At 48.4% G+C, this 12,784-nt stretch overlaps 1 protein-coding gene across 5 annotated transcripts in view; it reads right to left on the reverse strand.

The window, feature by feature from the left end:
• LOC135102067 (uncharacterized) overlaps positions 1–12,784 on the reverse strand; it is a 115,094-nt gene that overhangs the window by 14,761 nt on the left and 87,549 nt on the right. For 3 of the 5 annotated variants that reach the window (XM_064006745.1, XM_064006744.1, XM_064006746.1), the window contains exons 3-5: positions 866–2,630; positions 573–687; positions 49–342 (exon numbers count right to left, since the gene is read on the reverse strand). In XM_064006745.1, the coding sequence (XP_063862815.1) occupies positions 49–342; positions 573–687; positions 866–2,630 (2,174 nt within the window). Of the gene's footprint in view, positions 1–48; positions 343–572; positions 688–865; positions 2,631–10,492; positions 11,285–12,784 lie in introns of all 5 variants that reach the window. The other 2 variants (XM_064006747.1, XM_064006748.1) reach the window with 1 other exon arrangement.

A 12,784-nucleotide genomic window follows, 5' to 3' on the forward strand; every position in this document is an offset into this window, starting at 1 on the left:
GCTAAGAATTATCTAGAGAAGGGAATGTGCCGCTGAGCAGTGACTTACCGTGTGTGGGGGGGAGCTTGACGGGGGCGCAGACCAGGGCGGCGGGCGGCACCTCCTGCTGGTGGGGCGAGGCGGCCTTCACGCTCTGCGGCTTGTAGTGAGCGGCGAGCGCCAGGATTACCCGCATGATGCTCTTCAGGTTGCCCTCCGCCACCTCCTTGCTGGTGATGTGTGTCATGCGGATTCTCTTGGCCGCCATGAACTGCAGGATGCGGTCTAGGTTCTCCCTCATGGCCTGGGGCGTGATGGCCTCCCGCTCCCCCTCCCGCTGGATGCCGGCAACACGCTCCCCAGCTGGTGAGGCAAAGGGCTTAGTGGCGGAAAGTGAAACAGGAGGTTAAGGAGAGTTAGGACACAAACATAAACCTTTATAACACTGAAGCGCGAAAAGACTGACATGATACAACACTTACACTCTTACTTGACGGCAAAACTATCAACATAAGGTCCACATGTATTATTTTTTTTCTTTCACCTTTGCCAACGCCCCACTGACATGACCCTGTCTTTGCGTGGCTACTTACAGATTATTTCGATCAGGTCGGCGAAGACCACACCGCTCTGAAGGTCGCGGCGCAGGTCAGAAATAAGTGGTCGGCCTCTCTTCCTCAGCTGGGAGTTCACCCACGCCACGTATGCCTGAGGGAAAGTGAGGTAAGTAATGCACCGACAACACAACATGAGGCAAATATTTTTCTTGATCGTATTGATGCTGATATAATACAGTGCAGATAAAGTTACCCTAGAAAGCCTAGAAACTTAGAAATATAATTTCATTCTTCAAGGTTCTTAATGTCCTTTATACACTGTGACTCACCTGCAGTTGTTGTGTCCACTCCATCCAGGACACAGAGGAGGAGGTGCAGCCGTCGCCCCGCTGGCCCCGGTGGTCCCGCTGGTGGCCGGACAGTCGGCGCTCATCGTTCACCTGCAGGCCGTCGGCGCCGTCTGCGTCCCTGTCTCGGCGGTCATACGCCGAGCCGTCGCGCACTCGCAGGTTCTCGCTCGTGTCGTTGCTGAACCTCACTTCCTTACTTCCCTCGCCATAAGCTCGCCCCTCTCGCGGCCCGCGCAGGCGATCCTGGCGGAGTTCCACTTGGTCTCGCTCGTCAACATCGACTGGCAGTTCCCTGTAGCCTCTCGTGGCCGCGTCTCGACTGAGTCTTTCCTCTCGTGTCTCTCTGAAGTCGCGAGGCAGACTTGTCTCCCGAAACTCTCTTGACTTCATGTCTTTATTCTGTCTGAGTTCGCGGCTGCTCCTGTTGTCGCGCGGTTCTCTCATATCTCTTCCCGTCCTGGCGGTTTCTCTGCTCTCTCTGTTGCCTCCCATTTCTCGCACGTCTCTAACGTCTCGCAGGTCACGAGACAGCCGGTGGTTCATCCTCTCCTCCTTGCCTCTCGGCTCGCTCTTCTCCTGGATCTCAGCGTAGCGGGGCTGCGTGTCGTGCTGCGGGTACACACTGTCGGATAGCAGCGCCCCTTCGGGGGATGCGGTGCGCTGCGGCCCAACAGGTGTTGAATGGTGATGAGGCGGCCCCACGCCACGTGGCGACCCGCCCGGTGGGTGGGGTGAGCTGCGGGGCGAAGTGTGCGAAAAAGGTGAAGTGTGAGAGGCGCCGGTGATGCAGGGCTGCTTGGCGGGCCTGATGGTGGGGTACTGCACGGGTGAGGACGACGTGGAGGACATGGAGGCTGTAGCCGAGGAGAGGGACATCGGGGAGGTGCGTGACGCATTGAGCAGGTCTTCGGTGGACTGAGAGTAGTGAGCATCGGTCGCCAGCACCATCGGGGCGCGGCTGTGGCTCTGGCCCGCCTCCGTGCATCGCTGACCATCGTCTGCGGCTTGGAGATTGAGAGAATCGAAACCAGAGTCAGGTTCGCGAGTTGACCACCTGTTGTTGGCCGGCATCCACGGGTCTTGCTTAGGCCGCGGGAGCGATGTGGACCTCAGGTTGTCTTCCTTGCCCTGGTCCTGAGGGATGAGGGATGAGTTACGCTTCTCCCAGATGTCTCGCACCTCGCGGAAGTTGCCGTTCTTCTGGCCGTCGCGTGTGTCTGCACCTCCGCGCAGGTCTCCCTCGGCCCAGTGATCCCGACGACTCCGGCAGTCCTGCAGCTCGTCTAGATTGACGGAGGCCCGCACTTCTCGAGGCCTGCTCTCACGCTCTCTAGGGTCCCTCAGGTCACCTTTGGGTGGCGGTGGAGGCTGATAAGGCCCACGAAGCCGCCTCTGTGGGTCTGGAGGCTGGTGTCTGGAGTAAGGCGGAGGCTGGCGGGAGGCTGGGGGAGGATTGGAGGGAGACCTGTAGCGAACATTGACGTCCTCCTTACCCAGGCTGCGTCTCGGCAGGATGCAGGTGCCGGGTGCCTGCTGGGTGGCCTCCTGTTGATACCGATGCTCCTCCCGCTGGTACCGATGTTCCTCCTGCTGCTGATTGGGCAGAGGCGGCAGCGGCTGCATCGGGGCTTGGGGCAGGGGCTGGGCATGGGGCGGTACGGGCGGCGGCGGGTGGGTGGGCAGGGGTGGCGGGCGGGAAGCAGGTGGGGATGGCGGTGGGTCATTTCCTACGCCGCTTGTGACTCTGAAATTGAATGAAAAACAGTTAATAATGAGGCAGATTTGGACGGAGATTAGTTCTCTCTCTCTCTCTCTCTCTCTCTCTCTCTCTCTCTCTCTCTCTCTCTCTCTCTCTCTCTCTCTCTCTGGCGTCCTCCCTTCTCCCTCATGCATAATCACAGCATTATCCACATTATCCAACTGCACACACACACAACCAACCGACATGCATTCATTCCTCCCCTCCCTCCGTGTGTGTGTGTGTGTGTGTGTGCGTGTGTGTGTGTGTGTGTGTGTGTGTGTGTGTGTGTGTGTGTGTGTGTGTGTGTGTGTGTGTGTGGAGTCAGGAGAGTAACGTACACACACACACACACACGCACACACACCGGCTGCAGGACACGGGAGGAAGTCATCTTGGGTAATTTGTTCCATCCGGCTGTGAATGCTGCTGTGGCGTGGTTCGCTGCCTTGCCCGTGCTTCAGGTCCCCTCCCGTGGTGCCGGACACTCACCATGGACATTAGTATTCGCGCGGATCATTTGTGTTCCTCTGTGTGTGTGTGTGTGTTTGTGTTTCTTTCTGTTTCTGTCTATGTGCATCTTTCCGTTTGTCTTTGTTTTTCCGTCTGTTTCTGTCTCTATGCGTGTCTGTTTTTCCATCTGTTTCTGTCTCTGTGCGTGTCTTTATTTTATCGTCTGTTTCTGTCTCTGTGCGTGTCTTTATTTTACCGTCTGCTTCTGTCTCAGAGTGTATGTTTGTTCCTTTGTCTCTGTGTGTACCTTTGTTTTTCCGTCCATTTCTGTCTTTGTGTGTGTCTTTGCATTTCCGTCTGTTTCTGTCTCTTTGTTTTTGTGCATATTTCCGTCTCTTTCTGTCTCTCTGTTTACAAACGGTTTTCATATGAAATACTACTGGCTAAGTATTCTAAAGCAGTTTGGATTCTGCGAACTATTTTCAAAAGCCACGAAGATGATTAGTCAGGTTATCACGAGCGTTTTTCTTCATTAGTGATGCAGAATCCTTGGTAAACTACCACTGAGATCAAGAAAACACCACTGAAGACCTGAATAACTTCCATTAATGTCTTAAAATACTGCAAATAAAATACCTACATAACTGATAATTGACAACTCGGATTACTAAGATTATTAAACATATGTATCACTTCAAATATGTGCGTGTTATTTGCAGAAAGCTAACGCTGCGAATGTCGCCTTACGTACTTCCATTTCTTGCTGTATTTCCTTATTTTCTTCCTGTCTGTATGTGTCATATATTTCTTTCCCTTAGTCCGCATTTCTGTCCAGCGGAGTTACGGTTACTGGTGATGGTCGTGGAGGAGGAGGAGGAGGAGGAGGAGGAGGAGGAGAAGGAGGAGGAGGATGGTGACGTATTGAAGATGAGTAGCTTGGAGACTATTTTACCACACCGCATACTGTCTCCCTTCTCCGCCTCCTCCTCTTCCTCCATCTGCTCCTCCTGTTCCTCCTCTTCCTCCTCCTGCTTCACTTCCCCTTCCAACTGCTCTCCCATTTCCTCCTCTTGTACAATAATTTTCTCCTACACTTTCCTCTTCCTGTCCCTTCCCCTTATCTCCTCCTCCTCCTCCTCCTCCTCCTCCTTCAACTTCTTGCCTCTATGTTCCTTCCTTTTCTTCTCTTTCTTCTCTTCTTGTACTTCTCTTCCTCATCGTCTTCATCTTCATTTCTTTCTTCCCCCCATCTTTTTTTATTTTTCTATACATATATATCTCTCTCACGTGCACTCCTCCTCCTCCTCCTCCTCCTCCTCTTCCTCCTCCTCCATCACCTTCCCTCTCGTCTCCCAGTCCACACAAAACACACACACGCAAAATCCACAGTCATTTACTCAAGATTCTGACCACTAGGACTAACACATACACACACACACACACACACACACACACACACACACACACACACACACACACACACACACACACACACGGGACTTGCTGAGAGAGGCAGAGACCGAAGAGAAAAATACTCGTATGATGCCACAAGAAAGAATAAGAGTTCTCGATAGTAATGATGGTAAAGAATATGAGCATGTGTGTATTTGTGGTCTCATATGGTATTAAAAGAGATGTAGAGGAGATGAGCAGTAATGAAAAGAAATACAAAAATAAGATGAATAAAGGAAGAAGGGAAAATGAAAAAGGGGAAGAAAATGGAAATGAAAACGAGTATGTGTAAGATGCAAAATGACAGTATGAAGAGAAGACATGGGAAAGAGGACAAAGGAAAGAAGAATAGGAGGCAATGAAAAATAAATAAATAAATAACTGAGGAAGGAAGGTAGATGAAGGAAGAAACTACTCTCGAATATGAGACTTAGATTAGACAGTAATAAATGGGGAAGTGGAAGAGATAAAATGATAAAATGAAATGAAAAGAAGAGAGAGAGAGAGAGAGAGAGAGAGAGAGAGAGAGAGAGAGAGAGAGAGAGAGAGAGAGAGAGAGAGAGAGAGAGAGAGAGAGAGAGAGAGAGAGAGAGGAAAAGAAAAAAAATAGCATGGAAAGAGAGGAAAAATATAAATGGAAGAACAAATTACTGTCACAAATAACTCATCACCTTACTGACCCTAAAAATACGTGCTTGGTGACTCTCATCAAAGAAAAATAAAGAAAGAAAGAAAGAAAATAGTAATGATAATGATAAAAATGGAAACGAAAAATAAATCAAATACGGTAAAAATAAATCAAATACCGTTAAAATGTTATAAATGCATGAATTTTGTATACCGTTTTATTGTATTTTGCTTTATTATTATTATTATTATTATTATTATTATTATTATTATTATTATTATTATTATCATTATTATTATTATTTATTTACTTATTTTCTAAGGGAACTGAAGCTTAAATATAAATAACAAGACTCCGGCACACAGGCAGGCAGATGACTTAGTTTGCTTGGCTTGGCTTGGCTTGGTTCATTCAGGCCTCGAAATTCACGTACCGTAATTAATATCACGCCTGCCGCACCAGCTCTTCACGCTTTGAGTCTCCCTATTACACAACTCTCTCTCCCGTCCCTCCCGCCAGGCCCGAGCGGAGAGCAAAGAGAGATGGTAGGAAAAGCAGCGAGGTGTTTATCAGTTTATTAAAGAAAAGCAGGGAATTACAAAGACGTGAGGAGATAAGTAATGGAAATACATAAAATATAGTAGTAAGAGGTGTGAAGAGAGTAAGAGGAGTTTATGACAAAGGAGAGGATTAAGATACGTCGTGCTGGGGGAGTTTTAAAGGGAGAATGTGAGAGGAAATGCGAGAGATGTGGTAATGTTAAGGGAAGTGAGGGAAAGTATAGGATGAATGTAATAAAAGTGAATGATGTTGAGGGTGCTAAAGGTGAATAAAGGGGAACGTGATAAAAGTGAATGGTGATGAAGGTTGTAAAGGGACACAGAAAGGGTGCAATAAAGGAAGTTGAAGTTAGTGGAGGAAAATAAGGAGAATGTGATGAAGTGAATGGAGATAAGAGGCAGCGAATTAGAAAATTTTATAATGAATAATCACTGGCAGAAAAGAAGTAGAAAAAATAAATAATAATAAATAAATAAATAAATAAATAAATAAATAAAAAATTGAAGGGAAAAGTTTGGAGGACCACAAGATTGCATTTTCCTTTCTTTGCCATGTTCTTCCTTTACCTATTTCTTTCTTTCTTTCTTTTTTTTTCTTTGATTCACGTACACTGATAATAATAATGACTAGCAAAATCAAACGTGCAGCAGAAAATAACTTAACCACTGACGCAGGAATTCCTTATTTGAACAAAGACGTAAACTGGCAAGACCTTCGAGAGGCGTAAGACTCCAGCAGGTTGTTGAAGAGTAGTGAGTGAGAGAGTGAGTGCACGAGTGAGTAAGCGAATGAGTGGAAAAAGAAGCGGAGCGCCTCTGCTATAATACCAGCATGGCGGTGAGGCAAACACGTCCTCAGAAGATTGTGGAAGAGCAGGTCTTTCCTCCTCTCTACTCGTACTTCTTCCTCCACTCCTTCGCTCGCACCTCTTGTTTGTTTACTGCAGAAATGTTGTCAATGGTTGATGGAAAACTTAGAAAGATAAAACCATAGACAGACAACCACACACGTTTCCTTGATTGTGGAGACAGGACGTAACTTCATGATAGGGTTTACTTGACAGCTTTATGTTGCCACGTACTGTCCTGTGTGTTTCTTTATCCAAGTCATAGAGAGTAAGCAAAGAGAGCCTTACTCTTCACAACCTCTTCGCAGGAACATCAACAGTAATTCAGATAACAATGACCAACAGCTGAACGTCTTCTGTCTTTGTGTAACTACGGAACTTTCTCTCTGATTCTCTTTCTTCACCTTCCTGAGACGTGAACAATTTAAGGAGAGGACCACCAAGAAACTTCCGAGAACTGAGCTGGTTAACTAGATTGGAACTAACTTTCTCTTCACTTTTGGGGAAGAGATAGTCAGGTCTTCTTCTTATTCTCCTGCTGCTATTATTCTTACTCCTTTTATAGCCCTTTGGCAGACTTCTCTATACATAAAAAGTAAATAAACGTTCCTGAGGCTGGCTAAGAGGGATCATCACCCTGACAAATGCCACCACCACCACCACCATCACGAGGTCCTCCTGCCGCGGGCGTGTGTGTGTTTTGCCAGCTGTTGCCCGCCACAGAAAAATCGACGAAAAGAGAGAGAGGAGATGCAGACTCTCTCCTCTCTCTCTACTCGTATCTCTCTCCTCCACTTGCGTAAAGCTTTCACGTTAACCACACTTTTCTTCCTCCTAAAGTGGTGTCTAGCCACCGCCAAGCGAAAAGGACGCCACCTTGAGTGTGTGAGAGGTGAGTGGGTGTGTCTGGGCAATGCGTAAAGTCAACAGGCCGGCATAGACACCTGCTGGAGGAGCCATGGCGGGAGGCGGCAGTGATAGTGATAAGAACAGCAGTAGTAATAGTATCGTAGTAGTAGTAGTAGTAGTGGTAGTAGTAGTAGTAGTAGTAGTAGTAGTAGTAGTAGTAGTAGTAGTAGTAGTAGTAGTAGTAGTAGTAGTAGTAGTAGTTGTAGTAGTAGAAGTAATAATAGAAGTGGTGGTGGTGGTGGTGGCGGTGGTGGCGTAGTAGTTGTAGTAGTAGTAGTAGTAGTAGTAGTAGTAGTAGTAGTAGTAGTAGTAGTAGCAGTAGAAGAAGAAGAAGAAGAAGAAGAAGAAGAAGAAGAAGAAGAAGAAGAAGAAGAACAAGAACAAGAACAAGAAGAAGAAGAAGAAGAACAAGAAGAAGAAAAATAAAGGTGTAGTAGTAGTAGTACTAGTAGCAGTAGCAGTAGCAGCAGCAGCAGCAGCAGCAGCAGCAGCAGCAGCAGCAGCAGCAGCAGCAGCAGCAGCAGCAGTAGTAGTAGTAGTAGTAGTAGTAGTAGTAGTAGTAGTAGTAGTAGTAGTAGTAGTAGTAGTAGTAGTAGTAGTAGCAGCAGCAGCAGCAGCAGCAGCAGCAGCAGCAGCAGCAGCAGCAGCAGCAGCAGCAGCAGCAGCAGCAGCAATAGTAGTGATGGTGGAGGCTGTCGCAGGGGCATACCGCTAGTTGTTTATGCAAATTGGCGCTGTTTGTGGCCAGGGCGGGAGAGGAGCTCAGTGCTGTGGCCTGCGTGGCGGGACTCCTCCTCCCTCAGCAGCCACACCTAGGAGACCAGCCACCTGCATGTGACTCCCTGCGGTGTTCAAACTCTCCTTCGCCTCCTCCTGCATCTCAATGTCACACTGTTTGGCTTTTCTTTGTACGTAATTAGTTTTTTGTCCTCATATACAAGGAAATCTGACGCATTTCAGAGAGAAGGTAAGGTAAGGTAAGGTAAGGGAAGGGAAGGGAAGGGAAGGGAAGGAAAGGGAAGAAAAGGTAAGAAAAGGTAAGGTAAGGTAAGAGAAGGGAAGGGAAGAAAATGGAAGAGAAAAGATGAGATGAAGAAAAGAAATGGAAGTAAAAGAGAAGGAAAGAGAAAGAGAAGACAAGAAGAGAGAGAGAGAAAAAAAAAAAGCCAAGACAAGGTCAGAGAAAAGAGAAGAGAAGAGAAAAGAGACAAAATAAAAATAGCAGAGAGAACAACAAATACACTGCCATCACAACAAAATCCTCTCCAAACACTAACAATTCTCGTCCTCCCGTTCATCACTGCCCTCCCTCCCTCCCTCTGTGCAGCCTTCCAGCCCCGCCGCGCTGCCACCACCAAGGCCGCTCCGCAAACGTGATAAACCACCGCTGAGAGCCGACTCTCCCCTGAGCGTGGGAAAGAAGAGGATTCGATTAGTTTCACAGGTGTTATCGTATTACCTGGCGACTAATGGCGAAAAAGGTGTGGTTCTGGAGGTTGGGTGCTTTAATTTATGTATATTCTCTCTCTCTCTCCCTCTCTCTCTCTCTCTCTCTCTCTCTCTCTCTCTCTCTCTCTCTCTCTCTCTCTCTCTCTTAGGTTGGGAGTAAAAACAGAGCCTAAGCTTAAAGGGGAAACTGCAAAGGGAAGGTGAAGGTGAAATCAAAATAACGGGGAAAAAAAGATAAAAAGATAAACGGATGACCTGTATCTATATTATAACAACCCCCACCACCACCACCGCCATCACCACCACCAACAACTATATAGTGTGTACCATTAACCTCCTATATAACAAGCCTTTCCAGGACTCTAGGCTATGCAAGGTTATGATATAATAAAATATGACACTGACTTTCTTTTTCTTTCTTTTTCTTTTCATCTCTTTCTTTTTTTTCCCCTTTTGTTTATTGGATATCACGTTCACATCAGTTATTTAGAATTATTTATTGATTATATTCATTAACTTTATTTCATTGTAGTTTTACTCATCTATCATTTTCTTTTTCACGTCAATAACTATTAACGACTTTGTTCCTGAAGGCTTAAATAGCTGCATAGTCGTATGGTAGGATGCTTGGATGGTTGGATGGTCGGGTGATCAGATAGTCGGATGGTTCGATAGTCGGATGATTGGATAGCCGGATGGTCAGCCTACAAATTTTTCTTCTCTATTATTTTTTTTTTTAATCCAGACGCTCTGATGATCCACTCCAGCCACCGCACAGGTGAGCTCGACCGCTACCTTGGCTACCTGGGCTTGGAGGAATACCTGTGCTCAATACTAACACGCCCTGAGCGGCCCGTCACTCTGAGGATAACCTGTTCGTCTGAGTTCCGTTGCCAAGGTGACGGCTTTAAAACGGTCCGCTGCACTTAACTATCACAAAAGAAGCACCACCACCCCCACCACCACCACCACCACCACCACCACCACCACCACCACCACCATCACCACCACCACAACCACCAGCACTACTACTATTTCTACCTCAACCACCTGCTGCTGCTCCACGAAGACCTTAAGTTAACGACCCCCCACCCCCACACTCCCCTCCCCCTTCCCTCCCCCACACGACCAGGATGACGCGGAGAAATAAACGAGCATAAAAGTTCACAAAACAACGTCGGTGATGGGAACAGTAGAGTAGTAATTATCGTTCACAGAGAGGCGGTGATGAATAAATAACAATGCAGGATGTAGCAGAGGGAGATGTGAGGAAGGGAGAGGTAGGTGAAGGGAGGGTGGGGATGGGTAGGCAGGAGGAGGAGGAGGAGGAGGAGGAGGAGGAGGAGGAGGAGGAGGAGGAGGAGGAGGAGGAGGAGGAGGAGGAGGAGGAGGGTGTAAATGAAGAGGAGAAAGAATAAGGAGCGGGTCATCAGTGAGGTGTGACGCGCAAGGAGATAAGTGATAAAGATAAGGATAAGTGAAGACAGCGAGAGAATAATGGCTTCAATAGATGAGAGACAAAGAAAAAAGAAGTAGCTCTCTCTCTCTCTCTCTGAACCCTCGTCCTACCCTCTGGTGACGATGGCATTGTTGAGGGGGCGGCGCGTCAGGTCAGGGCCAAGGGCGTGGATGGCTGGTTCGCTGCGGCTGAGGCGTCCCGCGCTGGGCCCGCCCTCCCCCGCCCTCCTGCCGGCGCCGCGGTTCTTCCCCTTGCGGTCCAGCAGATTGGCCAGCATCCTCCGGGCCTCCAGCCTCATCCTGCCGGTGCTGCAGTGGCCGTGGGCTGCCAAGGTCCCCGCCGATTTCTTTTCCTTTCTCCCGTGTGGTCGGTCTTCTCACTCAGTGTTTTTGTTTCGCGTGCATTCTGGCCTTTATTGCGTCTCTCTAATTCATGATCCGTGTTGTTCATTCGAGATTATGTTCTTTTATTATTTTTATGTTTTCTTTGGTATATTTTTTGTTCATTAGCATTTATATATTTTCGTTTCTGCATTTCATTTGTTCAACACTATTTTTTTTCACAATGTTTACGGTGTTTCCCGCTGAGGCAGCAAGATGGAGAGGCAGAATTACTCAGCAGCGGCCCAGCCTTGCTTTGCGCCGCCTCACGCCGCCTCCCGTCATGCCTCCTGCCTCCCCTCTGGCCTCGCTACAACTTCCAGGCTCGTCTTTCAAGTTCCCTCACACTGGCTGCGTCCGGAGGCCCCGCCCTGCTTCGCCTAAGGGCTCGCGGGGGTCCACTGGGTCCTATCGGTCAGGGTTCAGGGGCCGCCCGCCAGTAAACGTCCTCGCGGGCGAAACGCAGACAGAGATTTGAGCTTTCTGGTAAAAATCACACCATTCTAGTTTTCTCGGTCATTCCTGCAATAAAGTAAATAATACATTTTCTCTTTTTGTCACTGACCTCAAAATTTGCAACGAATTTCTGTTTGACTGACGGATGTTACGGGCTTATTTTTTTATTATTATTATTATTATTATTATTTTTTTGTACTTTTGCCTTTAACTTCTTTGTTGAAGGAGTGGAAGCGATTACGTTGTGTCTCTCTCAGGAAGACCTTGGCGGTTGCCAAATTTAATCATCTTCCGGTTGAAACTCTCACGGTGGTGTAGACGGTTGGCCGCGTGCTCCTGCGCACCCCACTCCCTTCCTCCTTTCCTTTTTCTTCCACCGCCGCACACTCAGCGAGCAAGTCTCAAACCTCCGGGACTGTTCACTCATTACCATGCAAAGGATGACCTGTGAGCAGCCCTGGTATTTTTTTTTCGTGCTTTGTCTCGCTCCTCCTAATGCCGCCACACATCTGCTACTGCCCTGAGGCTGTCAGCTGCTGGCAGGCGCCCACCCTGCGCAGGCAAGCTGGAGCTGCCCGGCACCCGTCCTCCGCACACCTGCCACACGCCCCGCCAAGACGAGTCTCGCGCCCGTAACCAGCGAGGGAAATGGTGGTACATCCTGCCTGCTGCGGCTTCCGTCCCCAGACTCACCAGATGTACGGAGGCGAAGGACAGCGATCATCGGTGCACGGGAAGCAGCGCACGTTCTGTCAAGCTTCAGTCAACGCAGCCTGGGATAATCCCTCAGCTGCCACTGCCTTGGTACCGCGACGCCTCATGCCTGGCCGTCACTCCACCAGTAAGCAAGTCACTTTAGCGGTTCCAGCTGTCTTGATTGACTGACTGACTGACCGACTAACTGACTGATTGGATGGATCTCTGTCGAACGGATTCTCTGACTGACTGGGTAATTGACTGATTGACTGACTGACCGACCGATTGACCGACTGACTCTTTGATTGATTGATAAATTAACTGACTCAGTGACTGACTGAACAATTGACCGACTGACTGATCAGCTAATTAACTGATTAACTCTCTAACTGACTGACTGACCGCCTGGTTTGACAAAAAAAAAAAAAAAAAAAAAAAAAAAACTGCCATATAGAAACAACCGTGGGAAGCAGCGGCCTTCCTCACCTCTCTGAACTTCAGACTGGCGACAAACCTGCTCCTCTTCCCGCCGCCCACGTGTGCCCTCTGTCTGAACCCGCACTCACGCCCTCGGCAGCCACGCACTCACTCCTCAGCCCTTCCTCCTGCCGGTTACTTTCTCCTTATCCTTTCACTCCATCGATGCATGAGTTAGGACACAAGAATATAGAGACTTTCCCTCCTTCCCTCCTTTTTTCCGCCGTGACGGAGAGTGAAGGTTACGTGTCGGAGGGAAAGTTAAAAAAAAGACCCACTCGCATGTACGAATTTAATCCTCCCGCGGCTGGTTGGGGTTCGACGGGAATCAGAGCGCAACGAAAACCACGACACGAAGCTTCGCGAGTCCCGGTTCTCTTTTTGAAACGCTTT

Source organism: Scylla paramamosain, chromosome 7 (assembly GCF_035594125.1).
Source record: "Scylla paramamosain isolate STU-SP2022 chromosome 7, ASM3559412v1, whole genome shotgun sequence".
In the NCBI taxonomy this organism is placed as follows: Eukaryota; Metazoa; Arthropoda; class Malacostraca; order Decapoda; family Portunidae; genus Scylla; species Scylla paramamosain.